We start from the raw sequence: 22,379 nt of genomic DNA on the forward strand, positions 1-22,379 counted from the left end.
CTCGGTTGACTCCCAGCCGGAGCCGAGAGGCAGCTACAGAGTTTGTCCCTGTGGCCGCCATTAAAGGATACAGACCCATGTAGCTATTCAAACAGAAAAAACAGCAAGACATTGATGAGAAAGCGGACAATGTTTCGCGTTTTAAACGATTTTGCATTTCGGCTTTTAATTGATATTTAATGGGCATTTTCTAATGTGAACACCTTCTTGTAAAGACCGAGGAATTAGTAGGGATTTTTTTTGTAACTGAACACTTTTTTTTACTGGACTTGACTGCCTGGGCTGCCAATCGGTTAGCCAGCTAGCTAACGTTAGCTAGCTTGTTAGCTAACGCTAGTGGGTTGGCTAGCTAGCCGTCCAGATACTCTGATGCTAAGTGAGGGGGGAGGGGGAATTACCTCGAACAATTTGATTTACGTTGTTTTTATCAGATTTTTTTTTGCTAATAGAAAACGGAACGCGATTTCGAAGAACTGGATACTCTTTTAACGTCGCTTATACTTGGTTTTGTTTTGTTTTTTTACCGCACTTAAGTAACTAAGCGAGTGTTGGCGAGTTCAACAAGAGACTGGATGATTTGAATAGTTAGCTCGCTAGCAGCTAAACTTGCCCGAGACGCGTCTTGACGGCTGATTTGTTTGCGGAGCTGCTCTGCTGGAGTTTATACACGACCAGCCACAAAACACTCGAACACCCTCCTAAAAATCTGTTCGTTTGCTGTGAAATGATGGCGAGATTGGCTTCACCGTGAAGATGAGTTCTTGTTTTGTACCCAACGGGGCGAGCCTGGAGGACTGCCACTCCAACCTATTTTGTCTGGTAAGAGGTTTAACCGAGCTAAAGCTAAACTGCGGCTAAAGCCAATTCCAGCTAGCTGGCCAGCTACTCAAGACTAGCTTCCTCGAAGTAGCGGCCCAGGCCTGTTGAGCTACTTAATGCTATCTGAACAAGTAAATAGTGTTGCTTGGTTTAAAAATAAAACACGGCTATATCTGTACAGGCTATACACACAACATATACTTATGTTTTTGTTTTTTTAGTTCAAAGAATATCGTTTATATGACGTGTAAAGTTAGCAGCGCTAATCTAGCTGTTGCTAGTATGTCGGTAGTAAACAATGTCACAACTATCTGGAGTTACAAGTTGAAGGTTGTAATTACTAATAAATAACAGCCTGACAGAATAATATCAGCGATATGTATGTTAGTATATATTAGTAAACCAGATTCAAACGTTTGCCATGTAATATCTGGATTTATATTATTTGGCTAGTTATCTTTCCTGGTAAAATCTCGATGCTTGTTTTTTAATATTTGAAAGCCAATATGAAATCAAAATTCACGTTAAACATTGTTGAACCTTTACCTAAAATGCATGTTATGAATGCTTAATGTTGAGTTCTAAGATGTATTTTTCTGTTAATTTTTAGATCAACGCTAGTTAGCGAGCTAGCATAACTAGCCATCAATCAGATATAATACGAGTAGGCCTACATGTGTATTCTCTTCTCTGCTAACCTGATCACCTTTATGTAACGTGTTTTTTTTTCGTTCATGTTTACATTATAATTAGGCAGCACTTGAATCACAGCAGGATTCCTTTCCTTATATTGCTCTCGTCTTACGAAGTTAGGTAGTGACCTCTGCACTGCTCAGCATAATACCGACATGATATGATTACTCTGTTGATATTTACATCCTTTCTCAAATAGAAAAGAAAGCTACTCTTGCCCAGAGAGCAGAGTATTTCCTGGAGATAAGTGAAAACTTTTCCAGTTAGATGGGCTTGTATAACTGGATTTAGGCCCTGGCAGGCAGTGGTATGATGCTATGGGTTTCAGGAAAGTGTAATCATTCTAACCATAGGCCTGTTTTGTTCCTCTGTGTAATCTCATGTCTATTTTTATATTACTAAACATTCGTGTTGAACTGCTCATGCACAACCTCATGCTCATGCATGTTTACTTGAAGTGCACAGTTCACTGGGAATGCATACTAGTAACAGCAATCAATACTACTTGCAGGCACATGTTCATTAAACGTGTTACTGCATAGTGTTCTTGATGGATGTCTGTTTCAGGATATGGATGCAACATTTTCTAATATTTATGGCATTGTAGTTTACCATGTTGTCTTGTATGTCCTAACATATGTTTTTCTGTCTCTGACCTCAGGCTGACCTCACAGGCATCAAATGGAAGTGCTTTGTATGGCAAGGCCCCACATCTTCACCCATCGTCTTCCCTGTGACTGAGGAGGACCCCATCCTGTGCAGTTTCAGCCGGTGCCTGAAGGCAGACGTGTTAAGCGTGTGGCGGCGGCACCAGACACCCGGACGGCGGGAGCTCTGGCTCTTTTGGTGGGGCGATGATCCCAACTTTGCTGAACTCATCCACCATGAGCTTTCAAGTAGGTCCCCTAACTTTCTCCATATAACATTTTCTTATATTAAACTTAGAAAAAAAACACATCGCCATCTGTCTGGCTGTTATATTTCTCTTGAAATGTTTCAAAGCTTTCCATTATGATTTGTCTTTTGATTTTTATTATTAGTTTTATTTCTTTATTTTTATTATAACATTTTTATTTTGAGCTATTATTGTGAACATTTGTGATTTAAAAGCTGCTATTTAAATTTCAATATTAAATTTTAGCTAAACACACATTTTTCACCTCATGAAAACATCATGTGGCTTGCATTATATTGCAAGATAAGGATCCAGCAGTCTGCACATTTTATATAGAGAAGATGTTTCAGAGGCCACATCATGTACAAGATTGCAGTTGTAATCTGTGAAGTTCTCAAGGGGTTTAGCTTTTGGAAATAGCTTGTGGGTATTTGCACTTGCTCACTACTAGGATCATATTTCTCATTGCAGCTGAGCTCAGTGCACAGTGACGCGTTGAGAAACGAACATACAGATGCTGAGTGCTTAGTTACTGTTACACAAAAGCTCTGATGATTAAACATTTGGGCTCGTGCGTGCATATATTTGTGAACACTTGAGGGCGTTGTACATGGGCGGTTGCATAGGTGTCTGCACTTAACTTGGATATATCCAGTAGGGGGCAGAAAATTAAAAGAAAAGTCAAGTTTCACATTACCCTACACAGCAAACTAAAAACTAAATAATAAAGTTCTCAGTGAGAGAATACTGTGGATCCCTACTACTTGGGTGGATCCCTACTACATGGGTTTTAAATTTAGTAATAGCGATATGTTTAGGTATTGATGGTGACTATATAAGGCACAGTTTTGGATTTTTAATATAACTTTTAAAAAAGAATGAGTGTGTGAATATAACACATTCAAAATGTTATTTAAACATTTTCACTTTTCATTTTAGTAAAATGATTTATTATAGCCCTGTAATGCCAAAACATCAGCTTGGCCAAATAAAGCAATATGGTATTGGTTAGTTGTTTGTGCATGCTTTGTGCCTGACAAGCAGAGTGCTTCCACCACTCCCACCCTTTTCCCCTGTGTGTGTTTGTGTTCTTGGCAGCATTTTTTTTTTTTTTACAGATGCTTGGTGATCATTATAGTACTGGGTTACTGGTCAGATTAAGCAATTGGATCAAAAAAAAAAAATTCAGTTTGAACATATTATTGCTATGCAGAACTGAGAGACGAGGTTTGTCATTTGTAAAACCACATTATTTAAGGGGTAAAAACCTTCCAAATGCCAGTAAAATAGGATCTCTCAATTTCATTGTATTCAAATAATCATTCAGACAAATACTGGGGTGATATAATCTAAGACACAAAATGGCTGATACACAGCACTGAATATATACACTGTGAGCCGTTATGATTTGGGAGGCATGTGTGCATCTTCAACATGGTATGCTTACCCATAATCCTTCTCTTTCTGTTGTATCACAAATGCCCTTAAGTCTAGAAGAATAGAACAGCATTAACGGGAGGTAGTAACTTTGCCACTGGAGAAAGTTTTAGAAAGCGAATTGTGATCTTTTTTTTCTGTTTGGGCCTCATGCTGATCCTGTTTGCCAAGTACATTTTATCAAACTTAAAAATCTTTGGGCTGGTGAATATGAAGGTGAATATGATTAATAGACTCTGGAATTGCAAGAACATTGGCGCACACAGTGTTTTCTCTTTTGTTCATGACAAACATGCATGATTTAATGTTTTGGTGTGTATAATCTTTTGTGCATTACACATCAATTAGAATCTTAAAGATGTTCACAGTAGTAGGTGATGAAGTAACAGATGGCTATACCCTTCTTGTGAGTTTACTTCACGTTCCTGCAATTATGGGGACAGAAATCACCATTTAATTACCTGATATGCTTATACTAACAATTGTCTGAAAATTCCCGGTCCTCTACTAGCACGATTTTCCAGGGTCTGTTTTTTCTACTGTATTTAAACATAACAAACAAGTATTCTAGACCTGAAGTCTATTTTGCAAATGGGTTTTCTCACATGTTTGGCCACAAATGTTTCATAAATTCATTATTTTGTCTTTTTGTTTGTTTGTTTTTGACTCATGTTCTGCATTTTATCCAGATTATTTATACAAGTAAGAAATTAAAAAAATGACTGTTGCACCTTAAAAACATTTTATTAAAAACTCAGACAGCAATATGTGTAAATTATACAACGATACTTACATTTCTTTATGTAAACCAAGAGAACTAGACAGTGAATGTTCTCAATTGATTGCTACACATCCCCAAGAGACAAACTAGGTGCAATATGAGAGACTTGCTGCTGGCTGGTGTTATTTTGTTAAAGAATGTAACCTCTCACTAACTTATGATGTCCATTGATTATTCGCTCATTATTCATGCATTGTTTAGTATTGAATTTCCAGTAGTGATTTTCTGGCCACTGAATTGTTAAACAATTATTCTGATGCAGTGAGGTTCCTTGAATCATGAACTTTAAGCATATAGATTTAGTGCCGGGCTTAACGATTTTCATGCTCGCCAGTTAATTTGATTCAATTATTTTACTTGATTTTTAAGAACATTGTACATGTTTATATATAACTCATACACATGTACTTCTTTACATGTCATTGGAGAGAGTTAAGCTGCCTTTGGAGAAGCAGACGTTAAGCTTGTGAACTTTCCTCTGTTAGGTAATGAAGACGGTGTGTGGGAAAGTGGTTTGACATACGAGTGCCGCACACTGCTCTTCAAAGCCATCCACAACCTGCTGGAGCGCTGCCTCATGAACCGCTGCTTTGTGCGCATCGGCAAGTGGTTTGTCAAACCCTATGAGAAAGATGAAAAGCCCATCAACAAGAGGTAATACTTTTCTTACATTTTTTTTTTTTTTTTTTAAATAAATAATTAAGGTTTTTACCTCTTCACCCGTTGCCATAGGCTACTTTATTAAGCCTTATGATCACAGAAGTCAAATTGAGTTAGGCTGTTAACACAGTAGGGCACATTTTCTCATCTGGAAGCCATATATTTCTCTATATCACCCCATGATCACTCACTGTGTTTGTCTTGGGTTTCTCAATGGCATTTTGAGCAGAATCATCTGGTTTTGGTATGTCAAGTGCATGGAATCTGTTAAATCCTGACTCTGGTCAAATTAGCTGTGGAAGCAGGGTTCAGTCTGAATCAACAAGAGGTAATTTGCTCCCTCAAGACTGAGCTGCTGTGCTGTGTTTACGGTTTTGACAATGTGTCATAAATAGCCCCTTGGCTTCCTGCACTGCTCTGGGTGTACATGCTGAGCCAATGTGGCTGTTAACTATGCATGCACTGGAAAATGTGAGTGACGTCCCCTCTTTGCCTTCAATGAGGCAATATTATTATTTGATTTAAACAAAAAAAGCTTTATGCATTTGCTAGTAATATTGGTGCTTTCACAGGTGTATGGAATGATAGGTTTTCAGAGCAATTCCACTAGTACCTCAGGCTGATCATTTTGAAGTGGTTTAATTTCTTCAGATAGACAAGGAACAGATGACATAGTATGAAGTCAGGCTGTGTTAAACACCACAGAGCTGTGCACAGGCTTTGAAGTGCCATCTGTTGGTGTGGAGTTTGATGGTGAGTGTGTAGCATGCCTTAATGACACTCCACTGAGTGCTCAGCAGTCGTATGACGAATGCACACACTTTCCCCATTCAGCACAATCTCCCTGCTCTCTCATTACCTGGGTTGTGATTCATAGTTTTATTTTGTATCTTCTCTGTGTAAGAATGATTGCACTCAGTAGCTTTGCACTTTTGAAGTGTACCTCTTTCTGTTTTATTTTAAATGTTAAAAAGTAAATAACCTCTTGGGTAAAATGGGTTCTGACCGTGGGATCAGAAACGTGTAACAGCAGTTGTTATGCCCCAGGCTGTTGAGCCTAATAGATTACAGTAATTGCAATACAGTAAATGGGCTGATGCTTAGTGGGGTTTCAGGACAGTCTTGAGTCCTCTGGCACATTGTGACTCAGATTAATTGTGGTTGGGTTTTTTTTTTTGTCTTGTGATAACATTAACGCCAAGATTCATCAAAAGAACATAAAACTGAAAGCTCTGTCTGTTCTTGGAAGTCTCCCAGAACAGCATAAACAAAATTGTGGTTTAAATGACACATTTTTATAATGCAGGCTCCTGCATTATTACAATGGTCTGTATTGCAAGAAGGGTTGATAATATATTGTTTAACTTTAACATGAATTATTAACTTGTATTATACACATGAAAATATTTATTATAAGCAGTAATTATTGCTTCAGTCAGTCAGAGCTTATTTCTACAAGTTGCCTCTTTATGTTGAATTCCTCAGTACTGATTCTGTTCTCTTTTTGTTCTCTGGCTCCTAAACAGTGAGCATCTGTCCTGTTCCTTCACCTTCTTCTTGCATGGAGACAACAATGTGTGTACTAGTGTGGAGATCAACCAGCACCAGCCTGTCTACCTACTGAGTGAGGAACACCTGACTCAGGCCCAGCACAGCAGCAGCCCAGTGCAAGGTGAGATTGTGCATTTCAGCTCAGCAGTATGATGCCAAACACCACATTTCTGCTCCGCATGTCAGCTTAAGCCTGTACTTTTTGGCAGAGCATTTATAGAATCATTGAAAAAAAATGGAAGCATGTAGGCTGCACATAGGAATTGCAGAAACTGACATAAGCTATTTACACCGTATGTTTCACAATGTTATGCTAAAGTAACATAGATGTTGCTGGTTTCAAAACCCATGTCTGCCCTTGTACCTCACTGCCCTACTTAAGTGCAAGAGTTAATTGGCTCATATTTGCCTGAACAATGGTTGTATATCAAAAATTAAAGTTGATTGGGAACTAAATGTGAGTATAGTTTAGCCATAAAAGTAATATTTTGCTAATCACATTTTAATATGCAGCTTGTGGTTGTGTCCCAGTAATTTGTTGTCTTCAGGATTTTTACACTATCTGACCAAAAGTAATGTGGACACTTGAGCTGAGCCCATTATGTATCCTAAAACCCTTTGGGTTGTTCTCCCTTCACAACTATAGCAGCCTCTACTCTTCTAATAAGGTTTTGGAGTCTGACCAAGATTTGCTAAATCAGCCACAAGAGATCAGGTGCTGATGTTAGGCGAGAAGGTTTACACTCCAGTTTATCCCCAAGGTTTTCGGTGGGGTTAAAGTCAGTGCTCCCTGAAGGCCCCTTGAGTTCTTTTACTCCAACCTTGGCAAATTGTGTATTCATGAAGTGCACAGGGGCATTATAACGTTAGATGGGGTTTGTGCCCTTTATTTCCAGTGAAGTGAAATTGTAGTTCTACAGCATGCAAAGACAAAAGAGGGTATACAATTGTGTGCTTCCAATATTGTGGCAACAGTGCTGGGGAAACACTGCATTGGTGTGATGGCCTGGCTTTGGTGTCCACAAACTTTAGGCAATCCATTGTTCTGTATACTAAAACTAGGTGATCATTTTGTTGTTGTTGTTGTTGTTGTTGCCTTCTTAAAGGCCAGCAGCTGTCAGTATGTTGGCAAGCATGTTTTTTTCCCCCTGAGCTCAAGGGCATAGTAATGACCAAGTTACAGCATCCTGCTGATACTTCTGGGACTCTCTTGCCTTCCCTGCTGCTAGTGATTAACTCAGTACAGGCTCACTCAAGCACTGATGAAGGCTTCTCCAAATACACACTTGCAACTGCACCACTTCACTGTTCTTTGTAGCTGGTGCTAATTAAACTTACCTATGGGGTTTGTGCTGATTTTAGTTTTCTCAGAGCTTCAGCTACATCATGTTCTAATTGTATGTAATATAGAAAGGAAATGTAAGAGCATATTTGAATGTTTCATATAAAAGAGTTCTGCATTGTGATTGGGGTGTTCTGTAATTCAGGAACTGATTGTGTATTACCTCCTTGACACAGTTTTAGTCACGTGTTTATTCTTCTTCCTGAGGCAGTTTAGAATTCCTGTTGGTGTGACAATTCTAACAAGTTTAACTAAAGTTACCAACACACCAAAAGGCTTCTTGTAACGCATAGCCTAATTTTGTATGTGTTTCAAAATGATCAGCCAAGAAAAAAAGCATAAATTGTTACATAAAAGCATGTGTAGTTTTAGTCATAAACAAAACCTATTGAGAAGCATGAAGCATGCCAACTTCATTGGCCACAAAACACTTGGAGGAAAGCACTATCTATACTTTTCTGCACTCTGTGATATGATAGACATGGGAGGAAAAATGTCATCCCTCCCACCCACAGAGCATGGCCAGTTTTGCTCTGTAGCATGATCAGGATTTAAAACTCTGTTTGTAGTGTGTACAGAAGAATGCATTTTTCTTGCACCACTCACACCTGAGCTAATGCCAGTAGTTCTGGAGGTATTAACAAAGCCTTTTAGCAACTGATGGTAAAAATTGAGAGGTTATCAAGATGCTCTAAATCTAATTTGATAATGTTTTAATTTTATTTGCAGTGATTCTTAGTCCATATGGTTTGAACGGTACACTCACGGGCCAGTCCTTTAAGCTTTCTGATCCACCAACACAGAAGTTAATAGAAGAATGGAAGCAGTTCTATCCCATTGGCCCCAATACCAAGGAGACACCAGAAGATAAGTTAGATGACTTGGACTGGGAAGATGACTCTTTAGCTGCTGTGGAGGTTCTCGTCGGTACGGCACAAATATAACTGCGAATTAAGGATATGAAACACGTCTTAGATTGTAGGTTTAGTCAAAATTGTGTTTGATTTATCATCTTGTTGTTTTTTTCTCAGCTGGAGTGAGGATGGTGTACCCAGCTTGTTTGGTGCTTGTAGCCCAGTCAGATATTCCAACCCCAGTTGCAGTAAGTACCTCTGGCTCTATGATTACTCCAGGAGGACATCACAGTCACACCATACACAGAGAAACTGCCCTCTCCTCAGTTACACTCACTCCACCAACTTCACCAGAGGAAGCTCAGAAAGGTATGATGGTATAACCTGGGAAGGCATCCCTGTTTAACCAGTTTATTTGTTTGTTTGTTTATTTATTTATTTATTTTCACTTTATTTCTATATTCCTTTACTGTAGTTCCTCAGCCTGCCCCAAGATGGACAAAAATTTCCTCTGCAGCTGATGGCTTCAGCATGGACAGTACAAGTCATCATGGGGGTAAAGTTCCTCGCAAGTTAGCCAGTTGTTTGTTGGAAGCAGTATGGCAGGAGTGCAGTGTCAACCGTGCTCAGAAGTATGACCTTATTCTTTTCTGACCTTTTATTCCTGCTGGCTTCTAGTACATGCTTCATTTAGAATGTTTATCTTTTTACAGGAGAAAATTCGCAACCATAGCTAGTGGTCTGTGTGAGGAGGAGATGGACAAAGCTGGTGTTTGGGATTTTGTTGAACGCTATCAAAGGTTGCAGTGCAATTGCTCAAGGTATAATATTAAAATTCAATCATTTATTGCTGATATTCATTCTTATTTCAAACCATATACCACAAATGTGGTTATTTGTGGTTTATCACTTTTATCAGTATGTCAATATAAGATAAAATTCATCTGAAGAAGGATTTCCTTTATTTCTACAGACACAAAAACATGAAGCAGCGTGCAAGTAACACTCCTGGACTTCCTCTCCCTGCTGGCCAGCCTTCTCAACTCCCTTCCAAATACAAAGTGGCAGAGAAGACGGAGAAGGCAGAGAAACAGCAGAAGAGGCCACAAACACCCTTCCACCACCGCAGCTCTGTGGGTGAGGATTTGAGCCTGGAGGCAGATGAGAGAGGCAGCCATTACCGTGCTCTTCACCATGGGGATGTTGATACAAGCAAATCTCAAACCCTGCACACATCATCCAGAGACATGGTTGGCTCACCTCAGCCCCCACCGCTCAGCCCACATCCCTGTGAGAGAGAGGAAGAGACAACAGCAGAGCTGAAACGCTCTTCCACCCCTCTTCATCAACAGTTCTACCCTCCCTCTTCTGAGGCCTGCCTTATGCCTTCAAAAAGCCCTGTTCGTGCTTCCTTTGACCCTTTGACTTCGGAGTATGTTACAGCTTACCCAGACTCTCTGGAACCCACAGTGTACGTTGGCTCAGCCATCAGCCCCAACGAGGACACAAGCCACAACCCTTGGAGGTACTTCAGACTCCCTGGTAAAAGAAACATGGATCTACTGCCTCCTCCACTTCCTGTAGACAAACTGAAGCAGGACAGCCTGGACAATGCTGTTTCTGTCACAGAGTAAGCACAAATTAATTCACACTTTTGGTTTTACTATGTTCCTCAGCATGTTATAGCTTGACTTGTTAAAAAGTAGGTCTTCTCTCTTTTTGCTAACAACCCTTGGACTTTAAAGGACTCTCTATGTTAATCTAAATATTTATCATCTCTCAATCTACTCATTTAATTTGTGTATAGTATTGTATAATACAAGTAGCTGGTAACCTTGAATCAGTCCTGACCACAGAAATTGCACATTTTTGTGCTAAGATGCATCATGTGACATCACAACGAAGCACAAATTGCAAATTTTGAAGGAAAAAGAGACAAAAAAAAAACTCTGGAGGGATGCTCAAATATACCAAAATGTACTGTTTAATGTGTTCTACAAAAATGGGACTTGCAGCCTAATTTTCTGACATGCATGTTTTGGTTCACAGGGTAATGGCTTCCTCTGCGACTCTGAAAGTGTCAGATGAACGGGTGAAGATGTATATTCAGAAAAAGAACCAGTATCTCTCAGTACCTGTGTGTGATGGAGAGCAGGAGCTGGACGCAGATCCCTATGCTTTCGTGGAAGGAGATGAGGAGGTCTCTTTCACTGATAAGGAAAAGAGGCCTGGAGCAGAACCTGCAAAGAGAAACAAAGTCAGTCACTTAAGTCTTTAGCTGCTAGTTTTCATTAACTATTGTAAATCACAAATATTGTTGGGCCAGCTGTATTTACAAAACAGGCCACTTAGAAATATGACACAAGTTGGTGGAACACTGAATAAACCTAACATTGTGAGATGGTGAGTTGGGGTGGTGAACTGTATGGGATGGTAAACCAATTTAGGTAAACCAGCCAAGTTTTGCTTTGGAGAGAGAGTGGTATCACTTTGAGCTTTGACAAAGAACGGTGAAATTTAAGGTTAACATTCAACCACTAAGACAAACCTCAGGCTAATATGTGGTAATAAGCATCTTAGTTGGGGCCAGCATGGAAGAAGGATTGCAGCACTGAATCATTTACACTGGGCTAAAAATATTGCATGGCAACGTGTTAGATATGGCATGATATACCGAGGAAGGTGGCAAGTGGCAGTGTGATGTTTCAGTGCATCTTAATGTACTTGCATTGTGAATCAGTTGCAACAGGGCACATGTGCTGTTATTTGGTTATGATGTCAACTTATCATTTGAGTGTTACCAAAAAATACAAATATCAACATTGAGTGATATTTAATTAAAGTAAACTGTGATCACTGTTTTGGTCATAATGGCAGCATTCCTAGCAAATCTAAGCTGCTTAACAGTGCAATGGGGTAACTGATGCAGTTAATTGCCAGTGATATAGATGTTAGAAGAGTTAGATGAAGAAGAGTTAGAGGTGTTGGATAAAATACACTTGTGTTTAAAATATTGTTATATTGTTCACTTGCTAGATTTTAAAAACACTAAACGATTTGCTTGCACTGATTAGATATTGTTGATTTGATTTTTGATTTTATTTTTTTCAGAGGGATGATGGTAGTACATCTTCAACTGATGGTGAGTATGCTTTGCATTTTGTTACAAATTTATATCTTAAATTCTGAGTCTTACACATTATATTTTGATTCGTTCTACTGTCCCATTTATTTTTTTCTAAGCATGCCACTTCATTTGATTGCTATTTGTTTGTTCTCACAGACACTCATGGTTCAGCCTGCAGTAAACCTCCCCCATCCACCAGCCTAATACATGAGACCGACCTGGCTGTGTCAATTAACGATCTGGATAATCTTTTCAACTCCGATGAAGATGAGCTTACGGTTAGTATGCCCCTTGCATGTTTCTTGTGAACCATAGCTCGGTTTGCCCAAGTTGACCTTTCAGATTTCCCTTGATATTCCACATTTATATGACCTTTGATTTCTTCATATCCCATTTTCAAAAGGATCTGTTTAGTATAAGTTCTATGCAACATAACAGTTTATGGCAACATACCAGTGTCACACAGGTGAGCAGTCTTCTGTTCTTTTGTTATTCCCAATAGCCTGGAGCCAGGAAAACTGGTAGTGGAGCTGAGGAGAAATTTGGTGGCAAGGAACCCAAACCAGCAGCAGCAGACACACTGTCATGTTTAAGTATGTATCTAAGACAATGGGTGTACTTATGTTCCACTGTCATAAAATTGCTGTTTATATGTAAACCTAAGATCTACTTGGTTTGTGAAGCAATTTAACATTTATTACATGATTCCATGTACTGCAAACAGTTTAAGTAGCTGGACTGGCCTATTAATACAGAGCATATATTGCTCTGAAAAGGCATTATAGAATAGTATTCAGAAATGGAGTAAGTGTGTGTGTGTGTATGTTTGGCTGTCTAGGTGCTGCAGATCTACACCAGATGTTTCCCACACCTCCATCTTTAGAGCAACACATCATGGGCTTCTCACCCATGAACATGGGTAGTAAGGAATGCGGTTCTGTTGAAACTGGGCCAGGCTTCACTCTGGCAGATGGGCCATTGCTCATAGGAACTTTTAAAATGGAGGTGGAGGAAGGCCTCTGCAGCCCCAAGCCATCCGAGATCAAGGTATGGACAATTAGTGACCGAAACAGAAAACACTAATGATTTATATTGTAATCCAGTGATGAGATCATTTTCTCTTTTCTTTTAGGATTTCTCTTTTGTATTTAAGCCAGAGCCTTTTCAGGTTTTTGTGGGTAGCTCCCTGTACGCTCCCCTAAAGACACTGCCTAGTCAATGCCCGATCTCCCTCAAGCTGCCAGAGGAGTGTGTATACCGGCCCAGCTGGACCGTGGGCAAACTGGAGATGCTGCAGCCAGTGCCTGCCATGTCTTTCCTCAGCAAGGAAAGGTAAATTACAGTAAAGAGAATATAGCAGTTGAGCTACAAAAATTAAGTTTTATGCTTTATTAAAAAGTTACATGACCTTTGTCTCAGAGAAGGCACAAGGTAGCTTTTGAAGAGTATTCATTGTTGCAAGTGTGGTTGTGATTACTTCAAGAATAAATTGATGATAATAGTAAATAATTGCTTCTACCCAGCAGTCTGGCCTACTTTTGCTATTTGTTTGCAAGTATTATATGTGATGTGATTGTTGTGTGTTTTCACAGTAACATCCCTAGTGTGGGCAGTGCCATGGAGCTGCAAGACTACACACAAACATACACCCCTCAGACACACACCCCCATGCAGTCCAACAGTGCACCGCCTAGCAACAGTGGTGCGGGTATCTTACCCTCGCCTGCCACTCCTCGCTTTTCAGCACCCACACCAAGGACACCACGTACCCCCCGAACCCCACGTGGCCCTGCTAGTGCCCAAGGATCAATGAAATATGACAACTCTGACCTGTATTCTCCTGCTTCCACCCCTTCCACCCTTCGGCCTCTCAGCTCAGTGGAACCGGCTACAGCACCTTCGGTGCCCGAGGCCCACAGCCTCTATGTCACTCTCATCCTTTCCGACTCCACCATGAACTTATTTAAAGACTGTAATTTTGACAGTTGCTGTGTGTGTGTGTGCAACATGAACATCAAGGGTGCTGATGCAGGAGTTTACATTAGTGACGCAGGTCTGGATTCACAATATTCCAGTACAGAAACCTGCTCCTGTGGTTTCAGTGCCGTCGTCAATCGACGATATGCCAATGGTGCAGGCCTCTTTCTTGAGGATGAGTTAGACGTTGTGGGCAGGGGCACGGATGCTGGCCGAGAAGCAGAAAAGCACCTGGAAGCACAGCGCCGTGCTTCATCAGTGCACCTCCAAGATGAGCTGCTTCTTCTACTGCAGGAGCAGTGTTCCAATCCCTTTCCCGCTCTGTGCGTGCCAGAGCCCAGAGCTGGATTAGTACCACAGCCCCCTCGGCGGTTGGAGGAGAGGGACTACTGCAGCGATTGCTACTTAGCTCTGGAACATGGTCGTCAATTCATGGACAACATGTCTGGAGGGAAAGTAGATGAAACGCTGGTCAAGAATTCATGTTTGCACCCCTGGGCCAATCGCAATGGTACAGGAAATTTTTAATTTTAAATAGTAGCATAGGAATATGCTATGTTCATTATAAAAGTGGTCAAAACCTTTTGTGCTTTCCTTTTTCTTTTAGCCATGGACGTGAGCTTGCTGTTCTCTCAGGATGTGCTAAGGATGTTACTGTCTCTGCAGCCTGTGCTGCAAGACGCCATCCAGAAGAAGCGATCTGTGCGCTCCTGGGGTGTCCAGGGTCCTCTTACTTGGCAGCAGTTTCACAAGATGGCTGGCAGGGGATCCTATGGTATGCTTAGTGAATACTACTACTTATATTTTTTAAACAGATCCATCAGGTTGATCGACTAAAGTCTTTTACTCTGTATTCAGGTACCGATGAATCTCCTGAGCCATTACCCATACCCACTTTCCTAGTTGGTTATGAGTATGACTTTGTGGTTCTGTCACCTTTCGTCCTTCCCTACTGGGAGAAGCTATTACTCGAACCTTTTGGTTCTCAGAGAGATGTTGGCTATGTTGTGGTGTGTCCTGACAACGAGACTCTGCTGACTGGTGCTAAAACTTTCTTCAGGGACTTGACTGCTGTTTATGAGGTATACACTATGAAACTTGATAAAATGCATTTAGCCATTCAACGGAACTGTATATAATATCAGTATCACTCTTCATGCAGGCATGTCGCCTTGGTCAGCACAAGCCCATCTGCAAGGCGCACGCTGATGGGATAGTAACAGTGAGTACAGCTGGCTTGAGGCCTCAGGCAGATCAACCACTCAGTGACTGGTTTTTCAAAATGTGCAACAGCATCAACGGTGACTCCATAACAAAACTTAAGCTCTATGCTCAAGTATGCCGACATGACTTGGGTACGAATTTGTTTGCTTGTATTTTTCCTTCTTTTTTTCTATGTCTAAGTCTTCTGTGACTTGTAGAATTTAATGCATCATATTGTATTGAAGGTTAGGATTTTCCTGCCTCAAATTATGTCAGACATGTGATCTTGAGGCACATTTACATTGTTACGCTGTTTACAATATAACCATACTGGCTATACTAGCTTGCAGAATTCCTCTGAACACAGCATCATAGTTTTACTGTCAAGGTGTTTTACCATCCTGACGTTGACCCTGTGTTCAGAGTAACAAGCAGTTTGTCTCTTGTCACATAGTTTATCTCCGGAGAGTGTATAAACTGCTTCTATTGTTGTGTGGGCACTTTCCATGAATTTAGAAGCAGCCAGAATACATAGTTTGCAGTCTGTTATATAATGTATACAATTTCATGCACCCCTTAAGTTTTGTTAATGTTTCTATATAAATTTAAGAAGCGGTCATATATGAAAATATAAGATAACCCAACATTAAATTTTAATATATTTCATTATTTATCCCTCAAATTGGAAGGGAATTTGGATCTAAAAGGAACTCGGGCCTCTCATCACCATGTCACCCAACTTTATACAAAATGGATAATCAGCTGTTGTCTTGACACTTGCTAGTGTGAACTTGAGGTATACAATTTGTAATTATTTGGATTCTGTTCTTTTCAGCTCCATACTTGGCAGCCCAGTCTTTAGACAGCTCTTTGCTCTCTCAGCGAAACCCTTCCTCCTCCTCCTCTTCCTCCTCCTCAACATCTTCACAACCTGCCAGCTCCAGCAACACCTCCACAGGCCCCCAGAACACCTCCACTGCCACCAGCACCTCCACAGCCAGCAGTAACAGCAGCAACCCAGCACCCACCTCTGCCACCTCCTCTAACTCTCAGGGTTTGGGAGGCATAGGATCTAATAAGGCCACTTCTCTCCCTCCCTTTGGAGCTCAAGGAATTCAGCATGCTGGAGCCCAAAACACTGGCACCATAGGGGACAATACATCACCCGCTAGCCAGTCACAGACTCACCCTGAACCCCCTGAGAGGTATAATGTTGGCATAAAACACTGCTGCAGTATAGATAGAACATATGATAAATATGATGTGATTCATAATATCTTATTTTCTGACGTACAAAACTGATATGAGTATTGTCTTTTCACAGCACTATGGAAAGGGACAAAGTGGGAGTGCCAACAGATGGAGACTCCCATGCTATTAGCTACCCCCCTGCTATAGTGGTCTATATAGTGGACCCATTTAGTTATGAGGACACAAGCAGAGGATGCAACGCTAGTGTGTGGAGTCTAGGACTTTTGTATTGTTATATGGAGATGCTTCAGTTCTTACCTCCACATATAAGGAATGCTGTGTCCGTGCAGGTGAGTTGAATGTTTTGCTCTGTGTGTGGTTTTATTATTTTTTATTTATTTATTCACATTTTATAAACAGTATTTTTAAACACTAAAACCGATGACATGCTGTATTGTCATGCAGGTCGTTCCCTGCCAGTACCTGCTGCAGCCAGTACGGAGTGAGGAGAGGCATATTTACGCTCAGCATTTGAAGTCCCTGGCTTTCTCTGTGTACACACAGTGCAGGAGGCCTCTCCCAAACTCCACCAACGTCAAAACACTAACAGGTTTTGGCCCTGGACTTGCCATAGACACTGCATTACAGAGTTCTGAGGTACGTTGCTTCTGATTTCCCATCTGGCTGACTGGAAATTTCTTTAAAGACTACAGTGTCTTTATAATTGACCACATTTGTCTAAAAGTGCTAACAGGGTCTTTATATTTGTGTTTCCTGTAAGCAAGTTTCAAGTATCTATCAATAGGGGTGCATACTTAATCACATTTGCATCAGGTTCATTATGTTTGGCTTTCTCTAATTATTTATTAAAGTTTATTAGATAATTTGTTTTCCTTACATCTCACTCTTTTTGTTAGATTTAACTTTGATTACGTTCCGGTTTGGCGTTTGCTTAGACATTTATTTTGAGTCTAAATGTCTTCGAATTCAGTGGTTTCAAAATATGCTTTGAATATTTTTATAGGTTACAGTATTTTCCGCACTATAAGGTGCACCTAAAAGCCTTAAATTTTCTCAAAAATCGGCCGTGCGTCTAATAATCTGGTGCGCCTTATGTGTGCACCGAGTTCCAAAAATCTGTAAAAATGTTGTGTGACTTTGGTAAGCGCTCCGCTTGACTGTCGGACCATTTCCCGCTGACACAGGGGCGTAAAACATACACTACATACGCTGGCAGCGATAAACCAATCAGAGAACATTATGTAATACGTACAGTACGTACGCTTACCTCCGCCACACCACACGTACGCTTACCACCGCCACATACTCAGGCACTAAGTATACATACCGGTATACTACCGGTCTGTTGCAAAACATTTGTTTCTTCCTAACCATTATGCGCTCCACACTCCAGTCCAGTAGGTGGCGGTAAATGCACCTTAAGTTGGTTTGCCATCCGCCAATAAAAATCAGATGCTTACGAGACACAATTGAAACTACAGACTATCAGTTACACGGTTGTAAATGGGAATAGAGCAGCTGAAAGAATTCAACAACAATGTATCTATGGTTCGGGAGTGGAGGAAGCAAGAAAATGTACTGCGCCAAGTTAAGAAAACACAGTAGATGAGGACTTTGATGGATTTGTGGGAGAAGATTGATTAAAAAAATAGTGTGTGTTGTTAAATAGTAGAATAAAGTTCAACTAAACTCACTGTTTTGCTTCTGTTACCTTTTTTTGTGAACCGTAAGTTTTAGCATGCGCCTTATAATACGGTGCGCCTTATGTATGGGTTAAGTACAGAAATAGACCCTGTAATTGACACTGTGCCTTATGGTGCGGAAAATACTGTAATTTGCTTGTATTATTGTTAGGTTTGTTATTACTTTATAAGTTTATTATTTGCTTCAAGGGTGCAGATATGCTTTATAATTAATTTCAGATTAATTATAAAGCATATCTGCACCCTTGAAGCAAATAATAAACTTATAAAGTGACATGAGTTTTCTGTTTTCCTGATATAGAGGGCAGAGTTTATTCGTCTCTACACACCACCATTTGTCCTGGCTCCAGTTAAGGACAAGCAGACAGAGTTGGGTGAGACCTTTGGTGAGGCAGCGCAAAAACACAATGTCCTTTTTGTGGCCTACTGTTTGTCTCACGACCAACGCTGGCTGCTGGCCAGCTGCACCGACCAGTACGGAGAGTTGCTGGAGACTTCTATTATCAGCATAGATGTGCCTAACAGGTATGTGCTTAAACGTGGTCTTTTTAGATTTGAATTTCTATAGTTAATTCTCTGTAACTGAGAAAACTACTTCCCACAGAGCCCGGAGGAAAAAGGGCTCAGCCCGTCGACTCGGTCTTCAGAAGCTGTGGGAGTGGTGTGTGAGCCTGGTCCAGGTGACCTCACTGCCTTGGCGAGTTGTGATTGGCCGGCTTGGTAGAATGGGTCATGGGGAGTTACAAGGTAGGTAACATTTTATATCACATACCTTGGTTCTGGTGCATGGTATGGTTGTTCACTTCTTAATTTATGGACTGCTTAATTTCTAACAGATTGGAGCATCCTGCTAAGCAGACGAAACCTGCAGTCTCTGAGTCGTCGCTTGAAGGAGATGTGCAGGATGTGTGGCATCTCATCAGCCGACAGTCCCAGCATTCTTAGTGCCTGTTTAGTTGCCCTAGAGCCCCAGGCAACATTTGTCATAATGCCAGGTGGGATCTATATGAAGGATTCAAGCTGAAAAGAAATGAAATGCTTATAATTGTAAAGGTTTCCAAGTCTGCCAGAGTAGCACAAGCATAAAACTCAGTGGAATTAAACTCAGCTAAAATAAGTGGTAGATTAAATCCATGGGTGGATTAAATCCCATGCAAAGCATGTACTTTCTTTTGTTGTTTTTCTCTGGTTTAATCATAGTATAATAACTTAACAATAATATAGTTCCAAGAGTCTTCACCTTAAAGGCATTAAGGAAAGCATTGTGAAACTGTTTTAATGACCTATGCTATATAATTAAACACTTCTCTGACTATCCCATCTTTTTATACCTATGCACAGACTCTGTATCTACCGGTTCCGTGTTTGGCCGTAGCACTGCTCTGAACATGCAGACATCACAGCTAAACACCCCTCAGGACACCTCTTGCACCCACATTCTGGTGTTCCCCACCTCTGCTGTAGTCCAGGTCATCGACACACCCTTCAATCCCATTCATGGTCAGTCCCATTTGTACTCAAAGCCCTCAGAGGTCTAGCTGACATTGTTCTTGTTCCAGTCCTTAATCATTTCTCTCTTCTCAGATGCATCAGACGCTATGGGTGGTATGGATGGAATCCTGGACCTGCTTGTATCAGAGAACGATGTGGACCCTGACCTCATTAATATATTACCCAATTCTCCTACCACCTCCCCAGTACACTCACCTGGCTCACACTACCACCATGGAGGAGATGGCAGCAAGGTTTTTTCCCTTAACTTTATTATGTTATGAACAATGTTGCCTTTATGTGACAAACAACCTGTTAAAGTCATTAACTGTTGTTGTTGTTGTTGTTAACAGTTAACAATTTGCAGCTCAAAGGTTGCTGTACACAATCAAGAGCTATTTTGTCTTTCATCAGTTATCAAAAACAAACATGTTTCTGCTCAGAGTGTCATCCTCTGGAGTCATTCCTTCACGAATATCAGAAGAACTTCTATTGTGGCTTTGAAACAGTGCTGATAATGATGAATAAATGCAGTTTCATATATTAATTGTATCGTGTCAACCATTTTACACTGCCAAGTAAATGGTGTATATGAACTTTTACTTTACACATTCTTATTAAAGAAATGGATTAAAAGAAGTAAATGTACGTGCTATGAAACACAGTTTTGCTCAAGGTTTGTGTGTGTGTGTCTGTCTCAGGGTCAAAGCACAGACCGCATGGAGTCTCATGACGAATCACCCAACATCCTGCAGCAGCCAATGGCACTGGGGTACTTTGTGTCCACAGCTAAAGCAGGACCATTGCCTGACTGGTTTTGGTCCTCTTGCCCTCAGGCCAAGAACCAATGCCCCCTCTTTCTGAAGGTTAGCCATTATGCATCTGTTTTCTCTACGATTAAGAGCTTTGTGTAATGTTGTAAATTGTTAGTCAATTTTTACAAATATTGAGAGGCTTACATTTTGTTTAGTGATTGCGACACCACTCAGACACAGCTTTGGGCTAAATTTGTTTTCTCTCAATAATTTGCAAAATACGTACGTCACCAGTAGGTGTATGTGACTTGTGCTGTTCTGTTTTTCAGGCATCTTTACACCTGCATGTCTCCTTGATGCAGTCCGATGAGCTGCTGCACAGTAAACACTCCCACCCTCTTGACTCCATCCACACCTCAGACGTGCTCAGGTAAGTTAACATTATGTAAATTATCATGTTAGACTCCTGATTATCTCACTCATAATCTACTTAAATTTAATTTAATTGACGCTATCTGTGTAAAATTTTTACTGCTTGACAGATTTTTTTCTCTCAGTAATATTAGATGATATAGCCAAAGATGCTTCTTTGTATCTGCTCTGGTGAAAAAAAAGATATATAGAGGATATTAAAGGGTTTAGTTTGCCATAGAGTACTCAGAACATAAAATGTTCTGCGATATGGTAATTCCCGTGCTGGAATCCCTTCTTTTGTTGGATGTAAATTATGTAAAGAAATATGGTATTTTGCCATATAAAAGTGTTAAACTGTTTATGAAAATCAAGAAGGTCACCAGGCTTTAGAATAAATGTATTACTTTTCTACTACAAATTCATAAATATTAAGGTTAAAGGGTAAATATATCATTTGTGAGCAAATAATAAGTCATTATACTTTTTATAGATTATATATTTTTATACAATGAATTTAGTAAATTTAGCCATTTATATTCTCTAGGAAGGTCCAAAAATTTACCAACACTATTATTTTATCAGAACAAAAAATCAAATGGAGGCCATGTTCTGCACATCTTTCCAATTTTTTTCCCACACTTGGAAGATGGTGTTAAAGCATTTAATTACTAATTTTTGCTCAAAATTCTTATCCTATTGGAGCTAATTTTATATAATTTTTGTAATGTCTCGATGGATCTCTGTGGATCTTTTTTAAGCTGTATATTAGACAGCTAAGAGTAATGTTTTTGTGTCTTCTTTTTTTCTGCTGTATAGGTTTGTGCTGGAGCAGTACAACGCCCTCTCCTGGCTGACCTGTGACCCTGCCACGCAGGACCGCCGCTCTTGTCTCCCTGTGCACTTTGTTGTGCTTAACCAGATGTACAACTTCATCATGAACGTGCTGTAAAATCATCACTTGCTGCACTGCGACTGCGGATCATAGCACACATCAGACATTCTGGGCACTTGGGAAGTGCAGGGATACATTAGCATTGCCAAGAGTCCATCTCAAAAACAACTGGAGCTAAAGGGACTAGTCTACTGAAATGTTCTTTTTATTGACCTGATATTTTGGTCTGGGTAAGATCTTTTGCAAATGAAATGCCTGCATATATCTTATTTATTGTACGTTTTTAAATGTGTAATTTCTTAATCTTTTATAAATATATATATATATATATATATATATATATATATATATATATATATATATATATATATATATATATATATATATATATAATATGAAGGTACATGTTGCCTTCCTATAAAATTAAAAATGCTCTAACATATATGTAATTGTCTTAATTGCAAGGCAAGGACTGACAAGTGTATTTGCAGTAGGTTGCTTTTAGAGAAGTATTTTCTGAGAGTGGACAGACAATTTTTATTGCCATGATGTACAAATGAAGTATGCTGAAGC

The 22,379-nt window shown here is 40.1% G+C and overlaps 1 protein-coding gene across 1 annotated transcript; it reads left to right on the top strand.

The window, feature by feature from the left end:
* med13b (mediator complex subunit 13b) lies at positions 1-22,111 on the top strand. Its single transcript, XM_027173942.2, has 30 exons — positions 1-819; positions 2,174-2,408; positions 5,111-5,279; positions 6,812-6,957; positions 8,908-9,105; positions 9,210-9,401; positions 9,508-9,664; positions 9,746-9,853; positions 10,006-10,662; positions 11,082-11,289; positions 12,144-12,174; positions 12,316-12,437; positions 12,662-12,752; positions 12,998-13,206; positions 13,292-13,491; positions 13,752-14,647; positions 14,744-14,911; positions 14,995-15,218; positions 15,299-15,491; positions 16,175-16,544; positions 16,664-16,880; positions 16,996-17,187; positions 18,556-18,779; positions 18,859-19,001; positions 19,091-19,249; positions 19,596-19,754; positions 19,839-19,999; positions 20,447-20,611; positions 20,830-20,930; positions 21,731-22,111. Exons 1-30 carry the CDS (start codon positions 754-756, stop codon positions 21,861-21,863), a joined length of 6,294 nt encoding a protein of 2,097 aa, XP_027029743.2. The 5' UTR covers positions 1-753; the 3' UTR covers positions 21,864-22,111.
* Positions 22,112-22,379: the final 268 nt, after the last annotated feature.

This window comes from Tachysurus fulvidraco, chromosome 11, assembly GCF_022655615.1.
Source record: "Tachysurus fulvidraco isolate hzauxx_2018 chromosome 11, HZAU_PFXX_2.0, whole genome shotgun sequence".
NCBI lineage: Eukaryota > Metazoa > Chordata > Actinopteri > Siluriformes > Bagridae > Tachysurus > Tachysurus fulvidraco.